Here is a 22,106-nt window from a genome sequence, read left to right as displayed (position 1 = left end):
CAATCCCCAACTCCAGCCTCAGAGTCCTCATTGTAAAGGCATTTGTCCCTCATGACGGAATTTCTAGATCCTTTCAGTTGTTGTGGACTATATTCTATACTTTTCTGGAAGCATTCTCAACAAAATATAATTAAAATTACCTCCCTGGTACACCCATAGTGCATTTCCAGAGGGAAAATGTTGCTAGAGACTCCCTTCCCAGTTTGTAGAAAGTGGCCAGGAAATGGGTCTGATTTCAAATCTCTCTGAAATGCAATGAGAGGAAAGCACTGAGGGAATGCTGAAGTGGGGCCACTTTTGTCCCCCAAGTTCCAGGAACCATTTATAAACCGAGTCGTGGCTTGGGTGAATGGCTTGTAAGTTTGAAGTGAAGAAAGATGTAGGGGTACCAGCTGCTTGCTCAGATAACAGGGAAGAAAGACACCAAGCACCTCCACACACATCACCTTATTTCTCAAAACAACTAGAGGAGGTATTATTATCCCATTTAACAGATGAGAAAAGTGAGGCTCAAAGAACCTCAGTAAATTAGTCCAGGTCACAAACTAGTAAGTGGCAGGGTTGAGACCCAAATCCAGGTCTATTCAACTCCAATCCCAGCATTCCTTCCACTATTGGCAACAGATTGGCACTATGATGTCCAGTCACCTGAACCACAACAAAATTCCTATAAAGAACCAGAGTGGTACCCAGCCCACTTTTCCAAGTTTGCGTAAAGAACAGAGCCATGCTTTTGAGTTGGGAGTAACAGCTGTTTGGGCAGGGACCAGAGCAAGAAATTGTTCATGCAGGGATATTTAACCAGCTCAGTGCCCAGAACAGAGTGGAAGCTTGAAGAATATTTGGGTTTTTGTTGTTGTTGTTTGTTTGTTTTTTGAGATAGGGTATTGCTCTGTTGCCCAGGCTGGAATGCATTGGTACCATCATGGCTCACTGCAGCCTCAACTTCTTGGGCTTAAGTGATCCTCCCACTTCAACCTCTTGAGTAGCTGGGACCACAGGCACGAACCATTATGCTTGGCTGATTCTTTCCTCCTCTTCCTCTTCCTCCTCCTCCTCCTCCTCCTTCTCCTCCTTCTGCTTCTTCTGCTTCTCTTTCTTTTTCTTTTTTTTTCTTTTTTTTGGTAAAGATGGGGTTTCACCGTATTTCCTAGGCTGGTCTCAAACCTCTGGCCTCAAGCAATCCACCAGCCTCAGCCTCCCAAAGTGCTGAGATTACTGGCATGAGCCACCACTCCCAACCAAGAATATTTGTTGAGAAGTTGAGTAAATACAGGATTCAGGGTTGACATCGACATCTTTTCTTTCTTTTTTTTTTTTTTTTTTTTGAGACGGAGTCTTGCTCTGTTGCCCAGGCAGGAGTGCAGCGGTGCGATTTTGGCTCACTGCAAGCTCCGCCTCCCGGGTTCACGCCATTCTCCTGCCTCAGCCTCCCCAGTAGCTGGGACCACAGGCGCCCGCCAACACGCCCGGCTAATTTTTTGTATTTTTAGTAGAGACGGGGTTTCACTGTGTTAGCTAGGATGGTCTTGATCTCCTGACCTCATGATCTGCCTGCTTCGGCCTCCCAAAGTGCTGGGATTACAGACGTGAGCCACCACGTCCGGCTGACATCGACATCTTCTGCAGGTTACCAAAGAAGGATCTGAGGCTCAGAGAGGCCAGATGACTTGCCCTAGGTCACATAGCAGAGAGAATTGGACAAAGAACCAAAGATGTCTAGACTTCAGACAGAGATCTTCCTTCACATCACCATAACTCCTCTGGCCAGGAGAATTTTTCCTGTACATTTTAATTAAATGCAGTATGCTTTGAGCCAAATGAATGCTAACCTCCAACTGAGAACACTTATTTGCCTAATGAGTTCTTTAGCAAAAGACTCTGCTGCTTCAGGATGCAGAGATAGCTTGGTTAATGCATGTTTCAGTTTTCATATTATGCTATGAGTCATTTTTGTTTATCTTAGAATTCTTTCCTCATCTGTTGTGTGTGGTGGCCCCAGTCACCAGGGATAGGAACTTTGTCACTCACTCAGGAAGTGATGGACTGACTCCCTGTGAGTGGATGAAGAAACTGCTTTCATAAGCGTGGTCATGCAGATCAAAGTGTGGGTCCTCTACACATGTTCCCAATTAACTGTGGCCATCCCATTCCGTGTCCCTTGCACTCTCCAGCATAGTTTCTAATCCTTTAACAGCCCAAACAACAAGAGGGAAGCCCAGCCCAGCCAAAACAAAAGCAGAAAACAGCCAAAGGAAGATGAAAACATCCTAGTGATTAGTGAGAGAGATCCAAATATCCCAGTATCTGGAGCCACCTCGGGGTACTGGGATATTTGGAGCTTCTCACCGCAGGGGGTCGCCTCATCTGCACCCAGTGTCACTTCCCACAAGGACCCCAGAGCTCAGTCTGTAGCACCAGACTCTGTGCTTTGATACATACTGCTGGCCATCTTCACAATACCTTCACCCAAATGTGGCTATCTTCAATTCAGCATGTTTCATTTGTCAAACTGTGTAGTTAAGATCTATCCATTTAACTGTATGTAAGTATTACCTTAACAAAACATAAAAATTTTTTAAAAAGAAGCAAGTTTAAAATGACATTCACCTTTCCCTTCTACCAAAACTCCTCCTCCTGATGTCTTTAGCCCACTCAGGGTGTCCTTTGGCTCCCTAAACCTCCATACCCAATCAATCACCAAGACCTATTGATTCCACCTATTCCATTTCTCTTGAAGCTTTCCCCTTCTCTGCATTTTCCCATCATCGCATTCTGCTCAACCTACTGACACTGACCACCTACTATGGGCCAGGCACTGTGCGAGACTGTAAGTCTACGTTATGAACAACACACAAATAGTATCATGCTGGAGTTTGCATTTTAGAACCCCAGGTGGAAACTACACCACAGGGGCACTGGTAATACAAAAGGAGTGACTCCCTCTACACAGGGGTGGGGGCTTGGTGGGCTGCACAGACCACACAGGTCAGGGATGGCTCTGGAAATTTCCTAGAGAGGCTGATCTCTGTTGAAAGATAAATAGGCATTTGCCAAGTGGGCAAAGAGAAGAACTGCATTCCAGCCAATGAGAAGAGCTCAGACAGGAGCAGCTGGAGGGAGTACCTCAGCCATTCTGGTTTGTCGGGGATGTGTTTGTTTCTTCGAGAATGTGTTCTAAAGGAGGGGAAAGTGGTAGGAGCTGGAACTGGAGAATCAAGCAGGAACCAGATCACGGAAGGTTTTGTCAATCTTATTCAGGAGTTTGAAACTTAGTCTGTGGGCCTGTGGGCAGACGGAATGTCAGTAGGGTTCTAAGTAAGGACCTAGTCAACCTTACTCTTTAGAAAGATCACTTTAGGAATAATGTTTCTTATGTGAACAACTGCAATTATTTTTCTTAACTCTCATCTCCCCTCCCTCCATACACCATTTCCAAAGTGGAAAACAAGATGATGTGTTTTCCCTAATTAAAAATGAAAACAAAATTAAAACCTCACCACAGCTTCCCATAGCAGACAGCAGCAATTCCAGACTCCAAGGAAAATTGTTCCTGGAGATGTTAATAGTTGTTATGGGGAGTAGGGGGGCTGGGGAAGGGGGGAAATCATTTCCTTGAAAAAAAAAAAAGTTGGATTAACCTTTATATGAAATTAAGCAGGTTTCCTTTTCATTGCAGGACCTCTCAGAGGCTTCAATTTTCTAAAATCAACTGTGACTGTTTGAAAAGGGGATTCAGCATTCAAATTCCCCAACTTATTAAACAAGTGAGCTCCTTAATCTTGGAGCGTTGATTAGCATCTTCATGGGCTAGTCTTCTGTGAAATGCTGACCTGCACAGTATGAAGTCCAAACTCAGCTAGAATAGTGTTCTGAATAATCTAGCCTCAACTTTAATCCCTTCCTGCCATACACACATCCTTGTATCCTCTGTTCCAACGACACTTGTCTTCTTAGTGCCCTTCCCCTCTCTCTATGCTTGAGGAATTCTGGGTCATCCTTTAAGCCATAGCCAAATAGCAACTCCACTGTGAAAAAGTGGTCTGTAGTGAGGGTTGCAGAGATACAGGTTGATCTGAATCAAGGCTACTGTCCGTGAAACCCTTTATGTAGTATGTGGAAATTATTTGGATGAATAACTCTGTAATCTGTGAATCTGTGAAGAGGGATGGACTACATTTTACAAAGCAGTTAGGGGTTCTTTGTGACTGGCAAAGAGACTGTGGTCTCTGGAGACTGTGCACTGTCTTGTGTTTAAAGAGACTTCAGTTTTTCCCAGCCTCTCTGCTCTAGATTACATGAAGAACAGAAGTATCATATCAAGCCACTGGATACCATAATGGAGTGGGACAAAGGGAGTGCTGGAAAGATGTCTAGAAGTCCATGTTTGGGAATGAGTGGGGGTAGCCTGGATCTCTGACAAGGGGTATTGGAATGAAGGAAATGGATTCTAGGATGGAGAGACTGGAAATCAAAAAGAACCCAGAGAATGAGTCTTCGGAAGAACAGCCACAAGAAAGTACCATGTTCACATAACTGGATACAGATACTTTCTTTTTTAAAGCAGGAACAGGAAGAGGGCAAGTAACAACAACAAAAAGCTGTGACTTTGCTCAGGAAGAGATGTTCTAGAGACTGCTTCTGTGTGCTTAGGAGAGAAGAAAAGAGGAATTTAAGGGAGAAGAAGTAATAATGCATAAAAAGCTTTGTACTTTGTCCCTTGGACCCAGCTTTGCTTTCATTGGACAGGACCTAACCCTGACTACCACCTTGCAACTTTGGGATGGAGAACAGGTGAAGGGGAAGGTGGGCCAGTGCAGAGAAAGAAAGAAGAGAGAGAAGAGAAGCAGGGGAAGAAACAAGAGGAGGAAGTGGAGGGAAGCAAAGGCGTCACCAGCTCTTATGCAGAAGTAAACAGGAGCTGGACATGATGGCTGATGCCTGTAATCCCAGCACTTTGGGAGGCCACGGCAGGTGGATCACTTGAGGTCAGGAGTTCAAGACCAGCCTGGCCAACGTGGTGAAACCCTGTTTTTACTAAAAATACAAAAATTAGCCAGGCCTGGTGGTGGGTGTCTGTAATCCCAGCTACTTGGGAATGCATATATATATGCATTGCATCTGACTCAGCAACTCAATTTTGTAATTTTAACTAATTTTAAACAATTGGTCTTAAATTATAGGCTCACACCTGTAATCCCAGCACTCTGGGAGGCTGAGGTGGGCAGATCACTTGAGCTCAGGAGATTGAGACCAGCCTGGGCAACATGGCAAAACCCCATCTTTACCAAAAATACAAAAAAAACAGCCAGGCAGGCACCTGTGTTCCCACCTACTTGGGAGGCTGAGGTGTTAGGATTGCTTAAACCTAGGAGATGGAGGTTGCACTGAGCTGAGATCACACCACTGCATTCCAGCCTGGGTGACAGAGTAAGACTCTGTCTCAAAAAAAAAAAAAAAAAAGGAAAGCATGGATTCAGAGTTTGACCCGGGGAGGAAGAGAAAGAGAAAGAGAATCAGCCACATCTCCACCTCCTCTTAGTTTTCACCTCAGCCATCAACAGGTTTGTTGGTCTTTGTTGAACCGGCAAAGGAGTGGAGTGGAGCTGAGGGAAATCTGGTGAAAATTAAGATCAAGAGCAGCCTTGAGGCGATTTCCCAGGATGGAAGCCTCCTGCCGCTGCAGATCAAGTGTGAGCAGCACAGGGCGCCTTGGCTCAGCATTTGCTGGAAGGAGCCACTTCCTCTCCTCCCTGCGGCCTGCCCCATCCCTGCAGTCACGCCAAATGAGGCAGCCTGCTTCTTTTTGGTGTGCCTTATTGTTCCAAAACTTCTTGGAGTACACCTGGGAACTCTTCACCACCTACTGATGAAAAGTCCCAGCTTTTATGGTGAAAAATGATGTCCCGGATTCTTTTTTTAATCGCATTGAAATCCCTAAAAAGATAACACATTCCAAAGTTCCAACAGACCAAAAGAAAAAAAAAAAAAGAAAAAAGGCCAGAAGCAAAGGAGTCTACCTCTCTGTATGACTTCTGAGTTGAAAAGATCTCCCTGACTAACTATGGTTTTACTGAGAGATGTAGATGATGATTTTAAAAATGCCTTTGCTCAACAAAAATGTAACTGTTACTGGCCCATAGGGCTGCTTCTTAGAAAGACTGGTATGGAGAGACTGGCTTAGAAAGACTGGCTGTGTGGAAATGCCAGCCTTGGGGCAGAAACCTCCATGAGATCTTTTTAAAAGTGGAACTAGAACAAAACAAAATAAGACAAAACGAAACTACGAGGTTACAGCATCACCATAAAGATCTAAGGTATCTACAAATATCATAGCTTGGTTTCGATGATATTACCAAACCAAACTGGAGTCGGCTTGCCCAGCGCAGTAAGGCCAAACGTTCACATCAAGGTTTTCTAGTGGAAGAAGGAAGGGGATTGATTTACGAGACACCAAGCAAGGAGAATTGAGCAGCTCACGCCTAAGACCTGATCTTCCCAATGGCTTACAAGCAGGGGTTTCTAAAGGCAAGGGTAAACTTCAGGAAAGCGAAATTACAAGCAAAATTGTAAATTGATACATGGAGGTTATATACCGGTTTGGCCTAAAAAGGTGAGATAGCTTGGAGCTGGGGGCTTACAAGGTCCTAGGTGGATTCAAAGATTTTATTTGCAAAGAAGGGAAGCTTTGTCAAAAGACTTGAGTTCGGCAGAAAAGAGTGTGGGGTCTGGCCCGTGGGTGTGACTTCTTCTAGGTCCTTCAGGAAAAAGTTTAGAACAAAGAATGGAGGCCAGGCATGGTGGATCACAGCTGTAATCCTAGCAGTTTGGGAGGCCAAGGTGAAAGGATCACTTGATGCCAGAAGCTCAAGATCAGCCTGGGCAAAAAAGTGAGACCCCAGACCCCATCTCTACCAAAAAAAAAAAAGTAAACAATTAGCCAGACATGGTGGCACGTGGCTGTAGTCCCAGCTACTTGAAAGGCTGAGATGGGAGGATCACAGGACAGGAGGTCGAGGCTGCGGTGAGCTGTGATTACGCCACTACACTCTAACCTGGGCAACAGAGCCAGACCCTGGCAAAAAAAAAAAAAAAAAAAAAAAAAAAAAGCCAGAATAAAGAACAGAGGTCAGAATTCAGTCCTCAGTTCTCCCTTATCTGAGGTCTGCATGCCAGGGGATCCATTTGGTAGGGGTCTGGGTTTCTGAAAAACAACTCAGGGATATATGTTAAGATGTTACCTTTAGTTTCTACAACTCTAACTTCCCTGACTATTGTTTTAAGCTACTATTACCTTCTTGCTTATCAAGTTGCTCCTTACTTCTCAGGGCTAGCTGGGTGCCTGGAATTTCCCTTGCAGAAACTCAAGATTTTGCTTTATTTCCATGCTTGTTGGGGAGTGGGGGAAGGAGGCCCCTAAAAGGGGTTCCTGCTTTATCTCAGTGATGCCTTTTTTGGTAAGTTTTCAGATGAGGGGATGTAGAACATTCACAAATAAAACAATCCACACTCGCTTGAGGGATAAATTATGAATGGTTCGTACATTAAAACTCCAAAGATCCCAAAGCACCTACCCTATTTTAAAGCATAGTAGCTATTGTGATACAAGCCAGTTTTGCAATGTTAAATTCATTCTGAGTAGAAGATTGGAAAGGAAGACTTAGAAAAAAGGAACAGGTTGAAACCAAAACAATCCTCTCCAAACGAAAACTTCTTTTAAACAGAATCAAGTGATCCAATGACTCTGTGGCCTTAAATCAATATTAATTAATTTCTCAAATCCTAATAAGTAGGTATCATAATGACACTGGTATTTGCATGTGTGTACAATTTACCCTGCCTTCATCTTTTTTTTTTTTTTTGAGACAGAGTCTCACTCTGTCACCCAGGCTGAAATGCAGTGGTGCAATCTCGGCTCACTGCAACCTCTGCCTCCTGGGTTCAAGCAATTCTCCTGCCTCAGTCTCTGAGTAGCTGGGATTATAGGTGTGTGCCACCACTCCCACCTAATTTTATACTTTTAGTAGAGACGGGTTTCACCATATCGGCCAGGCTGGTCTCGAACTCCTGGCCTCAAGTAATCTGCCCACTTCAGCCTCCCAGAGTGCTGGGATTATAGGCATGAGCCCCTGTGCCTGGCCCCCCTGCCTTCATCTTTACATTATTGCTCAAGAATATTCCAAATTCCTGAAAAGTCACTGCCTGTCAACATGCAGTTCCCCTCTGAAAGAACACCAATAATGGCAATTCAGTAGATCATTCCTGTATTGACACCTATTTTTTCACTTTAATGATTTATTTCTCTGATGGCTGCTGGCTAAGACTCATTATTAAGAACCATTAGTAAGTCAAACATTCTAACTTGAGGCTTTCATGCCAGCAAAAGCTACCAAAGTAATAAATTTTGCCTCTGTGCACTCCTTTGTCTTGGAGCCTCTTGGTTATTAAAAAACAAACAAAAAAAAACATCTTTTAGCTATGTTCAGGGATTCCAACAAAGATATCAGTCATTTGTTAAGTAACAGGACTAAGAAATTTGAAAACAAAAATATCAGCACAAGGAACAATCTGTGTATTTGTTTGTAGTTTATGAGCATTGGCCAATTCCAAAATAATGAAGAGATTTGCTAAGTGCTCACTTTTTTTTCAGATAAGAAAATATTGCATTTAAAGTAAACACAAATTGTATCAAAAAGAAAAAGTTTATCTAGCATTTATTAGTGTTTCAAAGTATTTAATAATTCTAAGCAGAAACAACTTATTCTAAATTTCAAACACATGTCTATAAATGTTCCTAAGAATTTTTCTTATATAAAATAGATATCTTAATAATTTTTAAAATCTAACTAAAATAAGTTTTGTTGACCCTGCTACTGCACCTACCACATTATATTCCAGTTTTGTCTTGTATGCTGCATAAATCCTTGGATAAAAGTATTATTAAAAAGTTATTAAAGTTTTAAATTAACTTTTAAATTAAAGTTATTAAAAAGTTATTTAAAGTTATTTAAAAGTTATTAAAGGTGTTATTATAAAGTTATCAGTGGACTGTCTATCCTGTTCATGTCTCTGAATCCAGCAACCGGCTTAACCAAAGTGGATTCTCAACCAAAGTATGTGATCCTCTCAAGACAAAGACCTTTTACAAACAGGATTTCATCTGGCAAGAGGGTAGTGGAGAAGAGCTCCTTCATCAAGTCTTCTCTCTGTGGGTGAACCCGTTGGCTCAGAATGAACAACTTAGGCACATTACGGTAAACACCCAGGCCACAAAAATGCGTTGAAACCACTGAAAATGAAATAATCAGACCTACTTAAATGTTTTTACCATCTGGGCAAATAACACCCCAAGGGCCAAGATTTACCTAAGAGTGTCTAAGTATGTTACGCAAGGCTGAGAGGCAACAGGTAGGTGGATTTTGTGCCAATTAGAAAGTGTTATGATTGGCAAACCACTGCAAAACTCTGAAATTGCAGTGAAATGGAAATGCTGGCTGTCATCCCCAAAGTACATTTCAAGGAATCACAAAACTTCAGAATTAGAAGCAACTGAATTAACGTTTTCACCCATATGAAAGTTGGAAGATGAGGTGGTAACACGAGAGCTTTTGCAGATGTCCCTGCTCTTAATCTGTGCCCCTTCCACCTTGGTACCTTTCATTCTTCAGGACCTGATGGAGTGGTACAAAGCAGGGGTCGCTTGACAAGCTCTCAGCCCAGCTCCTGGATAGGGCAAAGCTGACAAGGAGGAGACACGGGGAGCCTGGAGATCTCAGGGTCCAGGAAACAGCCGCCCCTTTGGAACTGCACAGCAGAGCATAGCACTGGGATCAGAGAGCAGACTCATCCCCAATCTTGTGCAAAAAATAACATTTGATGATTCCCAAGGTAGGTGAAGCAAGTAGCATTTGGGGTTCCAGCAGCCCCTACAACTGTTTCCCAAATGTTTGGAGTTTGACTTTGCAGTGTACACTTTGCCCTGGACTGTTTTTCTCTTAATTTTTAGGCCCAAGTGTATTTTAAGGTAAATGGATCCCACATGCCTCTGATGCATTTACACTGAACTCATCAGACCATGTTTTGAAAGAGCAATCTGAGGTCCAAGAAGCCCTTGGAGGCTGCTTTTATGAGCCTCTCTGTGCTTCTTTTCTTAGAAGCAGGAAGCCACATTTTGACACGAACAAATAAAACACAAACCTTAGAGACTCGGATCTGGTTCCAAATGTGGCACCTCTGAAACCAGTGGGTCCTCAAATCATCAAGACAGAAAGCTTCCCAGCCTTCTTTTTGAGAAGTTCATGGAAACGTACCCGTGTTCTGTTGAGCCCAGAGGCAGTGGTTCAGAGGTGCTCGGTGCAAAGCTCACACAAACCTTCAGCGTTTCTGTTTCCACACGTCTTCCCAGCACCTGAGTCTCCTGACACAGCCAGGACCCAGGCTCACTGCTGCCTTCTAGCCTTTGCTCTTCGGAGAGCTGAGCTGAGTGAGTCCCGAGGGAATCACCCTCTGTTTTCTGAGCTTTGAAACCAGAGCATCCTGAGCCATTTGTTGCTGATGTGATTACTAACACCACTTGACCCTGACTGAAGAACCACAACTAGGGATGGTTTAGATATGCTTAGTTAGAGAAAAACATAACCACAGCCAACAGCAAAGTGAGGTGTGTGGTGTGGGTGTGAGAAATGTTCTAGGGGTGAGGAGGGAGGACTTGCAGCTTCTTGGATGCTACAGGGAGTGGAACATGCTGTTTCCTTCCACTGAAGGCCTAAGATACTACTAAGTGGAACAGGAGAGTTCCCTGGCCCCCTCACAGTATGTGCAACAGGGGTGTGGCTCTCTGTTCATCTGCCCCAAGCTAAAACCCCTTATGGGAAGGGGAGCACGCAGACAGGCAGGTGCAGGAACCAGGGTGAGCACTTTTGGGCCCCAGTCCCAAGACAGCATCTAGGGGTGGGCGTCTGTGACTTCCAAAGCCCAAGTAGGCACGTGTTACAGTGCATTCTTTCAGCCTTGCCAGCTGTGGCAGCTTAAGCATTAACCAGCTTAGTGGACCCTCTCCCTTTTTGCAAGGTCAGAGGGCCAGTATGACAGCTTCCTATATCCCGAGCTCTTGTCCAGCATCCTGGAAGAATCAGGTCACACATGGATTTGCAGGATGAATGCAGGCATTTTATTGAGTGGTGGAGGTGGCTCTAAGTAGGATGGATGGGGAGCTGGACAGGGGATAGAGTGGAAAGATGATCTTCCCCTGGAGTTTGGCCATTCAGCGGCCAATTTTCAGATAATCTCCAGCCGAATTCCTCCCAATGTTCCTTCTCTTCTCTTCTCTCCTTCTTTGCCGTGCTGTTCTGCCATTCATGTCTGCTCATCTTCTTGTCTCCCCATCTGCTTCTGGAGCCTGGAGCCTGGGGTTCAGGATTTATATGGGTACAGGATAGGGGATGTGGCAGGCCAAAAGGCAACTTTTTAGGGATGAAAACAGGAATACCTGTCCTCATTTAGGGCCCGGGTATTCAGGCTTGAGGGTGGAGCCTTTGCCAGGGAACCACCCTCTTCTACCCAGTATTTCTCTGTCTCCTGTCCATATCATAAGGATCTGTGGAATGCCTACTAAGACTAGGGGTCCAGGGCACAACTCCTGGTAGGCACCGTGTGGGTCCTTAACGAATATCTCACCAACAGGTAGGACGGGAGCACCCTCAGATGGATCCGTAGACTCCACCTTGGCTATCAGGGAGTGCACTTTTTTCCTGAAGCCTTGGCGTGATTCCTGGGGTGGGACATAAAGACAGCCATCCCAACCTGTCCTCCTGTGATTTGCAATGTTGACTGTCGGTTGGCCCCTGCCCAGGGTTCTAAGATTTGAAGGATATCCAGAGGCCCTGACCAGGAAAAGAATAATGAATCCTACAATGAGCAGAAAAGACATTGAAGGTAAGGCAGCTAAGTCTCCAGCCCCATCTGTCCACCTCTCTTTCTACGATTTATAACAATACATTCTCGACTCTTGGCTATGTAGTCAAGTTTTCAAAAATCGTGATGGCCGGGCCCTACCTAAGCCCAGTGACATCAGAGTGTCTGGGGGCATGTCCCAGGGAATCAGTCTTTTCTCCAAAGTTCTACTGGTTATCCTTCTATGCAGCCAGGATTGAGGGTCACTGGTTCAAAGTAACTTGAATACATTCCTGTTCTGCAGGAGCATTGGAAATAATCTGCATAAGAGAAGAATTGTTGGTTGTTTTCTAACCAGATGAAACAGGACTCAGGGATGATGCCTCCCCCTAACTTCCCCACCACCCCCATTTATCTGCCCCACCGCCCCCCTCCATCAACTTGCCAGAGTGACAGATAATGCCCCAGCTCCCTGGAGAGCTTTCTAAGCACATGATAAACAGGTTTAAACAGAACTAGAACCCCAAATGCTGAATCATCTATGATGTCAAAATGAACCAAACACAAGCTCTCTTCAAATATTTAATCAGTTTGGAGACCTCTGCCTTCCAATCCAATTGGGTAAAAATTCTAAAGAAAGCAAGATTAAGGGGTCCTCAAAGAAAACATTGGGCTAAAATGGAGAGGAGACTGAGTTTGGGAAGACAGAACATAGCATGTGTCTGAAGGCCTTTTGAAGGAATTCTACAACATATTTTTTAAAAATACTCAAAATGAACAAGACAGGATGAAACCATTATACAAATTTAAGGACAACTCAAACTTCTTTTATGGCTGAAAATACCAGACATGGTTTTGAAATACATTCTCAAACCCTTCGATCCTGCTGTGGTTTGTTTACATAGCCTTCTCAGTGTAGGCAAAAAGCAAACTAGCTACTCCCAGCGTTCCCCAACAGCTCCCGGGTCTTTGCAAAGCAGTAACACAGTGAGAGAAGGAGTGAAAGAGGTGAAGAGGTGACAGCAAGCTGTTCACAGTCTTTGAACACAGACTCAGACCCCCGCAAACCTAATCTATTTTCTTTGAGAAACATGGAAATAAACTGAAGGCCTTGAAAATTCACCAACAATCTTACATCAGGGGAGCAATGATAATACTTTTTGATAACTGCATCATAGGAACTGGGGGTGGCATGTCCTTCAGGGTGACAGGTCTGCAATAGTACAGGTGAGAGTCAGGATGTCGGGGCTGACTCTTCAGGGAAATGTTCAGCAGGAAACGCATAACGTCTGTGTCGCTCTCATTCTCTCTGTTATTTCCTCTTCTCCTGTCCCTTGGTGCCGATGAGAGCCAGCGTCGGAGGCTCCAGCCTGAGGCTCAGAATGGGTACTGCGACACATATATCCGCAGTCGGATCACGGAGCTGCCTCTGAAGTTAATGACAGTGTTGACAGTGATCATTTCCAAGTCCAGCTGGATTTCCCGGGGCCCTTTGATGGGGCGTGTCATCACCAGGGTGGCACTGATGGGGCCCGTTTGCTGTGGACAGAACCAGGGGACACCAGTGAGAAAAAGCCTGCATGGTGCCCCTGCAGCCCCACCAGGGCACTCCCCTTGCCTCTGTCAGTCAAACTGGCACCCCCTCGGTGCCTCAACTGTGCCACGCTCTTTCCCTGGCTTTGCCCACTCTCCACCTGGCTCTTTTCTGCTAATCCTTCAGGTCTCATCTGAAAGGTCACTTCCTAAGAGGAGCCTTCTCTGATTCCCCAATCTAAGTCAGGTCCCCTGCGACCTCTGCCGCTGCAGCCTCTACTTTATACAGGATGGAAAGCATTTATGACTACGCATGATTGTCCACACTGTCTACCTGATCCACGTCTGATATCTGGGCCCCCACTAGGCTATGAGTTCTGTAAGAACAGGTACTGGGGTCAGGCTTTTCACCACTGAGTCCCCCTAGAACCCAGCATGGTGCCTTGAACACAGAAGGTGTTCAGAAAATATATATTGAATGATGAACGAATCATTGATTGAACCTTCTACATGGTTTAGGGCTGTCACTTCACCTCTCTGGGGCTTATTTCTAAAATGAGGGTTTGGCATTGAGTACACAAGGACACAAAGAAGGGAACAACAGGCACCATGGTCTGCTTCAGGGTGGGAGGCAGGAGGAGGGAGGGGATCGAAAAACTACCCACTGGGTACTGTGCTTATTACCTGGATGATGACATAATACGTATACCAAACTCCTACAACACAGTCGTTTACCTAGAGGACCACCATGCACATGTACCCTTGAAAGCAGAATAAAAGTTTTAAAAAACGTGTTTGAGAAAAAATAAAATGAGGGTTTAGACCAGATCAGTAATTAAAAAAAAAAAAAAAAAAGGCATCAAAAGCTACTGGAACTTTTTTTTAAAACTAACAATTCCAGGGGCCCATTCCAAGATTTTCTAGGTCAGTATATTTTTAGGTGATGCCTGGGCAAGGTGGAATTTAAGAGTTGCCCTCTAGACACCCTAGAGTCACCTCTAGCTTCACCATTCTGCAACCTGATCACTGTGGTCCTAATAATTTCACGTGAACTCTCTCCTCCACTGAGTCTTTTTCTAAAACTTTCAAGGAGGAAGGCAGAGAGGAATGACATCAGTTGAGCACTCATCATGTGTGAGGCACTCTTCTAACCATGTTTATGTACATCTGCTTATTTAGTCCTCATAAAATGGCTGGGCATCATGGCTCACAACTGTAATCCCAGCATTTGGGAGGCAGAGGTGGACGGATCACTTGAGGCCAGGAGTTCGAGACCAGCCTGGCCAATATGGTGAAACCCCATCTCTACTAAAAACAGAAAAATTAGTGGGGCGTGTTGGCAGGTGCCTGTAATCCCAGCTACTCGGGAGGCTGAGGCACAAGAATTGCTTGAACCTGGGGGGCGGAGGTTGCAGTGAGTAGAGATCGCACCACTGCACTCTACCCTGGACGACAGAGCGAGACTCCGACTAAAAAAAAAAAAAAAAAAAAATCTCATAAAATCCTGAAAGGCCTTGCCAAAGTGTGGTCCCTGGACGAGCAGCATGGGCATCACCAGGGAGCTTCTTATTTTTATTATTTATTTTTTGAGATGGAGTCTCCCTCTGTCACCCAGGCTGGAGTGCAGTGGCCGGATCTCAGCTCACTGCAAGCTCCGCCTCCCGGGTTTATGCTATTCTCCTGCCTCAGCCTCCCAAGTAGCTGGGACTACAGGCGCCCGCCAACTCGCCCGGCTAGTTTTTTGTATTTTTTAGTAGAGACGGGGTTTCACCGTGTTAGCCAGGATGGTCTCGATCTCCTGACCTCGTGATCTGCCCATCTCGGCCTCCCAAAGTGCTGGGATTACAGGCTTGAGCCACCGCGCCCGGCCAGGGAGCTTCTTATAAATGAAGAATCTCAGGCCCTGGCTAAGATCTACTGAGCCAGAATCTATAGCTTAACACAATCCCCAGGGCTTTGTGTGCACATTAATTATTGAGAAGTGTTGATCTAAAAACACAGGACCCAGGTGGAGGGCCCTGGCTGTCCTTTCTAAGTGCTGTATGGAAGGTATGACTCATTACTTCCCCGTTTTATGAGTAAGCAAACTGAGATCTCATGAGGTTAAATAATTGCTTAGGGTTACCCAGCTAGTCTTGGGCAGAGCCAAGAGCTTCCATTCGGGTTTTTCTGACCCCAAGCCCCAGGCTTTTTTCACTGCACAGCAGGTATTAGAAAAGGCTGATGTGTGTTTCACTTCTTCCTAGCACCGACCTAATGAGAGATGCTCGCGGTCAGTGCAAGGGACAGATATTGGCACTGGTAGAGGAAACAGCGAGAGGGAGAAAAGGGATGGGCTGGACAATCACTTCCCATACACTGCAGAGCTCAACCCTGTGTCCAGAAGCTGAAAGCAACAGTCTCTGCAAAATAAAGGAACTCAGCTGGTCTACAGCTACACTAGATGTTTCATCTGTCTCCATAAAGGGAGGGCGCCCCATAAAGCTCTGAACATCCCCAAAATCCACCACAGGTAAGACAAGGGTGGGGCTGGCAGACAGGTGCAGGCCAGGTGCTGGGACCTCCCCTATCCGTGAGGCTATTGGCAGTCTGACAGCCACACAATTTCCCCTTGGCACTGGTTCCTCCTGTTCCCGTCAGCATCCATGTGATTGGCACCTCCTCATGCAGAAGATCGCTTGGACTTCCTTGTCAGCCCTTATGAAACCTGAGCCCTGGGCCAGGACTTCAGAGGGTAAAGCCACACAAGGAAGTGCCGGCAGCCTTTACGTATACAAATATCTCACCAGCTTTCACTGCGTGAACAAAGACCAAGAGTTGAGAACCCCCAGCTGGGGGCAGCCCTCCGGAGGGAGATCTGCGGAGCCCAAGGTCTGGAAGGGAGAAGGGGGCAAGTGCAAACTTCCAAGTTGTTCCTTTGGGCTCTCCTGGTAAATTCTCCTGAGTACAAAAGAATCCTAGACTCTCCCATTTGGAATCCTAGACTCTCCCATTTGGAAGTAACTGTAGAAGCTGGGGAGTTCAGCCTCCCCCTGGGTCCACCCTACCCACAAGCACCTGGAAGACCTCAAGTACCTGCCACAAGAGCTGAGGACAGCCACCTCCACATTCAGCTTTTAGGGCAGAGCCAAGGCATTAATGAAATAACCCCCCGAGAGCCCGTGGGCATTAGTAGCCTTGGTGGTGTGAAAAGATGAGGAGGAGGAGGGTGGTGGTGGTGGTAGTGATGATGGTGGTGGTTATGATGCCAGACATCTGGCTACAACCTTTCTTACACCTCTTAATTAATCCTCATAACCCTATGCTGTAGGTAGGTTAGGGATACTACATAAGGCCACAAAACTACTGCATGGTACTAGACTTTATGGCTCCAAAAATCATGCTTCTAACCACTACACTCTCTGATAAGGTCTCTGTACCTCTCCATTTACTCACCATCCCGTGGGTCTTGACTTGAGAATCACCACTTTGTGTTGTTTGCTAGGTTGTTTTCCCCCTCTCCGCTAAGGTGTGTGTGGGTTTCTCCAGGGTAGAGACCACATCCTGTTTGTTTCTCAACGCTCAGTGCCTGACCTGAAGCCTCATACACAGTGGTGCTGAATGCATGCTGGTGACGGAAGAATGCACACGAATGACTGAACACCAGTGGACTTGACCACGCTGGGCGTCGGCTGCCAACAGCCCACCAGCCGTATGTCTTCCTGGCCCTGATCCCACATGCACTCAGGTTTGTTCCAATCAGCTTGTGGGATGGCATGTTCTGACCTGTGGCAAACAGCCACGCTGCAGCAGGCCAGCTTCCATGGGCCCTGCCACTTGATCCATGTGTGACATGGAGTAAGTGCACTTTGGCACAGTCTGAACCCCATGACCTTGCTCCTTCTTCTGGCCCTAATTATGACCCCCAAGCCACCTGACCAGAGCCAATCATCAGTCCTCTTTCTAGGGCTCAGTGAGAGACAGACAGCCAGTAAGGCTTATGAATGGGCTTGTGTGTGCATACATGTACACGTGTGGGCATAAGTGTGTGCGTGTGTCCATGCGAGTGTGTGTGGTTTGCCTGCGGGGTGAGATGAAGCTCCTCCCATGTGCTTATAATCAAATCAATGAATCTTAGGGTGTGAGAGCCTGGACGGCCATCCAGCCCCACCTCCCACACAATGCTCTAGTCCCTTGGGTAGCATTCCCAAGCCCTAATGGCCCAGCAGCTCACAGCCTCCTTACAACAGTAGCAGCAACGGTAGCAGTTGCCACAACAGTATCTATACAATAGTAACTGCTATTTATTGAATACTTTCTATTGTAACTGGATGTTAGATTTTTCTTGTGATCTCAATTTCTTCTGAGACCCGGAAGCTGGAAGAGCAGGTAAAACATACCTCCCCATCCTAAAAGAAAAGTGTAACAGCACAGATATTTGGTGCCAGGCTGCTTAGGTTCAAATCCTGCCCCAGTGCTTATTAGTTATGAGACTAGTTGGGCAGGTTGCTTGGCTTTGTGCCCCAGTGCTCTCATCTGTAAAATCTGGATAAAACCATCCTATATCATAGGATTCTTGTGAAGAGTAAAGGGTTACTGTATAGAAAGCACTTAGAATAGTGTCTGACACATACAGGTACTATACACGGCTTGCTGCTGATGCTGTATGTGGAGTTATTGGGGGTTATACAGGACTTACAAAGTTGTGATCCAAAGCCAGATGTTTCCCTCATTCCGTCACCCCCTCCAGCCTACAAACATACTTTTTCGTGTGTTTGTTTTTGTTTTTAGAGGCAGGGTCTCGCTCTGCCACACAAGCTGGAGTGCAGTGGTACAATCATAGCTCACTGCAGCCTCGAACTCCTGGACTCAAGTTATCTTCTCGTCTCAGCCTCCAGGGTAGCTGTGGTTACAGGCCATGCCACCACACCTGGCTAATTTTTTTAAATCTTTTTTTGTAGAGATAGGGTCTCACTATGTTGCCCAGGCTGGACTTGAACTCCTGGGCTCCAGCGATCCGCCCACTTCAGCCTCCAGAGTAGGTGAGATTACAGGCATGAGCCCCTGTGCCCAACTCTACATATATTTTATTAAACACACTTACCAGCCTCCATCTCAATCAAGAGGGGTTTCAAGAAAAAAACAAAAAAACTGCTCAGAAATGCAGACCCCTGAAGTTCAAGGATGCAGAAGGTGGTACCAGTCTCTCCAGGAGAAGTCTGGAGGTGTGAGCCCTGAGCTGCCCGCACACCATAGTGAGGAATGGGGAATGCAAGGAGCTGATGTTGACATCCTGAAAGGCCCTTGTGTAAGGTCTGCTGCCAGGATGCCATGACACCCTCCACCTCACTACCACCACGGAACATCTGTATGGGACGTAGCCCCAGAATTAGGGGCTGAGAGGTTTGGAGTAGCAAGTGACCAAGCACAGGCCCTACTGCCCATATCATGGACTGGTCAGTGTGAAGTCCTCAGGCAAATCTCCAAAAGACCCAAAAAAGCATCCTGTGAAAGCCACAGCTTTGGGGTCTCTGCCCCTGAGGGAGCACCAATGCCTGGTTACAATGGCAACAATCAGGGAGGAGCCTCGCTCTCCCAACCTTACCCTTTCTACCACCTGCTCCTCCACCGTGAGCCCTGGAGGATCCAGGGCCAGCACTACCATTACTGGGAGGGTAAGAAGAGGGCAGGGCAGAGGCCAACCACACCCCGTGCCTGCTCTGAACTAGGAGACAGGGAGAAACTCCACAGTGGGTAAGAGACAGAGAGGTTGAAGTTTCCATTTAAACTAGCACAGACTTTTGACGTGAGAGAATGAGACAGTCCAATAGAAATGGAACATGCCTGTGAATCCTAGGGAACTGACCTGAGATGTAACCCAGGTGCTCACAGGTTTGATCCAATAGCGTGAGAAAAAGAAAGTCATTGACTGTTTCACTCCCACCACCAAACTCCGCTTCTTTGATAAAAACAGTATTCCAGACAGGGCGCTAAGTGGATGATCTCATCTAATCCTAAAGTAAACACTCATCTAGAGGTCCAGAGAGGTTAGGTCACATCACACAATTGTTAAATTGTTAAACTGTAGAAGAAATGGCTCCAGAGCCCACATTAGAATGACTGAGTCGCTTGCCAGGGAGGGTCCCACAGCTTTGGACAGCATGGACCCTTGGAAAGCCAGCCTTATCGGACAATTTCTGTCTTCCTGCTTTGTGGCCCATGACTTCATAGGGCCCAGTCCCTAATGAAAGCACATAAACTCCCATGGACCTGTCCTTTTCAATATGGCTCCCCACAGTGACCCTGGAGGATCACAGCAGCATCTGTTAGAAATACAGATTCCTGGGTGCAGTAAACTGAATAATAGCCCCCAAAGAGATCCAAGTCCTAATCCTTGGAACCTGTTCTGTTATAAGGAAAAGGGTTTTTGCAGATGTGATTAAGAATCTGGACAGAGAGACTATCTGGATTGTCTGAATGGTCCCTAAATCTACTCACAGGTGTCAATATAAGAAGGAGACAAAGGGAGATTTGATACACACAGAAGAGGAAGAGGAGGCAGCGTAACCACAGAGGCAGATATTGGAGTGATGCAGCCACAGTCAAGAAATGCTGGCAGCCCCCAGAAGCTGGAAGAGACTTGGAAGAGATTCTCCTCTAGAGCCTCCAAAGGGAACACAGCCCTGCTGACACCTGAATTTCAGCTCAGTGAAACTGATTTCAGACTCCTGACTTACAGAACTATGAGACAATAAATTTCCTTTGCCTTAAGCCACCAAGTTTTTATTTTTATTGTTTTTCAGAGATGGGGTCTCCCTCTGTTGCCCAGACTGGAATACAGTGGTGTGATCTCAGTTCACTGCACCTTCGACCTCCTGGGCTCAAGCAATCCTCCCATCTCAAACCACCTCCCTGCTACACCACCCCAGGTAGCTGAGACTACAGGTGCCTGCCACCATGCCCGGCTAACTTTTTTTTTTGTAGAGACAGAGTTTTGCCATGTTGCCCAGGCTGGTCTTGAGCTCCTGAGCTCAGACATCTGTCCACCTTGGCCTCCCAAAGTGCTGAGATTACAGGCATGAGCCACCACGCCCAGCCTTACTATTATTGTTTTTTAAAGTAAAGGCAGGGTCTCACTACATTGCCCAGGCTGGTGTCAAACTTCAGGCCTCAAATGATCCTCCCGCCTTGGCCCCGCAAAGTGCTGGGGTTACAGGTGGGAACCACCACTACTGGGTAAGCCACCTAGTTTGTAGCAATTTGTTACAGCAGCCCCGGGAAACTGGGAAATTAATACACCTATGCCTCACTCATCATCTTCCGAAATTGATTCTCTGGAGAGGGAGCTCTGGAATCTGCTTTCTGGGCAAGTGCCCAAATTCACACTGAAATGTGAAAAACATTGTTCTAAGCCAGTGGTCTCTATTTATTAATTTAAGACGGAGTCTTGCTCTTGTCACCCAGGCTGAAATGCAATGGCAAGATTTCGGTTCACTGCAACCTCTGCCTCCTGAGTTCAAGCGATTCTCCTGCCTCAGCCTCCTGAGTAGCTGGGATTACAGGTGTGCGCCACCACGTCCGGCTAATTTTTATATTTTTAGTAGAGACGGGGTTTTACCATGTTGGTCAGGCTGGTGTCAAACTCCCGACCTCAGGTGATCCACCTGCCTTGGCCTCCCAAACTGCTGGGATTACAGGCGTCAGCCACCGCGCCCGGCCAGCCAGTGGTCTCTAAAGAGGGGTGGTCGCTCCCAAGAGTTGCAGGATATGAAGCTCAATAATACAAATGACACAGTATTAGATGCATACAATTTACAAAAAAAAAAAAAAGTAAACATATTGTAGCATGTCTGCTTTAAAACCTTTTGCTGATGTGGGTAAGTCAGTGTTGTCTAATCAAACTTCCTATGGCAATAGACATGTTTGTATCTGGGATGTCTCATACAGTAGCTATGTGTGGTTTTGAACACCTGAAATGTGGCTAGTGCCCTGAAAAAACTGAATTTTTAATTTTATTTAATTCATTCAGTTTTAAAGAGCCACAGAGGCCACTGTGCTGGACCACGCTGATAGAGCCCACGTCTAATAGAGCCCACGTCTGCGAGCCACACCTTTAACACATTCTCTGTAAAGCAAGTACCCTGAGGGCAAGGATTTGGGGAAGTTTTCTGCATTGCTGTATCCTTGGTTTCTAGAAGTGCGTGGTAGGTTGTTTTGTTTGTTTGTTTGTTTTGTTTCGTTTTTTTGTTTTTGAGACAGTCTGGCTCTGTCATCCAGGCTGCAGTGCAGTGGCATGATCTCAGCTCACTGCAACTTTCGCCTCCCAGGTTCAAGCGATTCTCCGGCCTCAGCCTCCCAAATAGCTGGGATTACAGGCTTGCGCCACCACGCCTGGCTAATTTTTGTATTTTTAGTAGAGATGGGTTTCACCATGTTGGCCAGGCTGGTCTCAAACTCCTGACCTCAGGTGATCCACCATCTCAGCCTCCCAAAGTGCTGGGATTACAGGCGTCAGCCACTGTGCCTGGCCTGCATAGTAGGTACTTAAGAAATACCCGTCACATGGGTGGGGGGAAAAATGGAGAAGTGAATGCCTCTCCAACAGAATGTTAGGAGAAAAGAGGCCTGAGATTGAGTCTTGGCCTAACTTCCCATTTCACAGATGAGAATCCTGAGGCTCAGGAGGAGAAGTATCTTTTGTA

General features: G+C 46.1%; 2 protein-coding genes across 4 annotated transcripts in view; both read right to left on the bottom strand.

Annotated features, from left to right (window-relative positions):
- Positions 1–10,600, bottom strand: part of TC2N (tandem C2 domains, nuclear) — an 81,145-nt gene extending 70,545 nt beyond the window's left edge. Inside the window, exon 1 of one of the 2 annotated variants that reach the window (XM_021941476.2) lies at positions 10,198–10,600. The gene's annotated coding sequence lies outside the window, so the exon portion shown is untranslated. The remainder of the gene's footprint in view (positions 1–10,197) is intronic. The other variant, XM_003902171.5, reaches the window with a different exon arrangement.
- Positions 10,601–12,461: 1,861 nt separating this feature from the next.
- Positions 12,462–22,106, bottom strand: part of FBLN5 (fibulin 5) — a 78,882-nt gene continuing 69,237 nt past the window's right edge. The window contains exon 11 of one of the 2 annotated variants that reach the window (XM_009212147.1): positions 12,462–13,431. In XM_009212147.1, coding sequence (XP_009210411.1) covers positions 13,270–13,431 — 162 coding nt within the window. In that variant the 3' untranslated portion in view covers positions 12,462–13,269. The remainder of the gene's footprint in view (positions 13,432–22,106) is intronic. The other variant, XM_003902174.3, reaches the window with a different exon arrangement.

The sequence above is a fragment of the Papio anubis genome, chromosome 7 (genome assembly GCF_008728515.1).
Source record: "Papio anubis isolate 15944 chromosome 7, Panubis1.0, whole genome shotgun sequence".
Lineage (NCBI taxonomy): Eukaryota > Metazoa > Chordata > Mammalia > Primates > Cercopithecidae > Papio > Papio anubis.
Note: the sequence above shows the minus strand (reverse complement) of the source record. Positions and strands in the feature narration are given on the sequence as shown.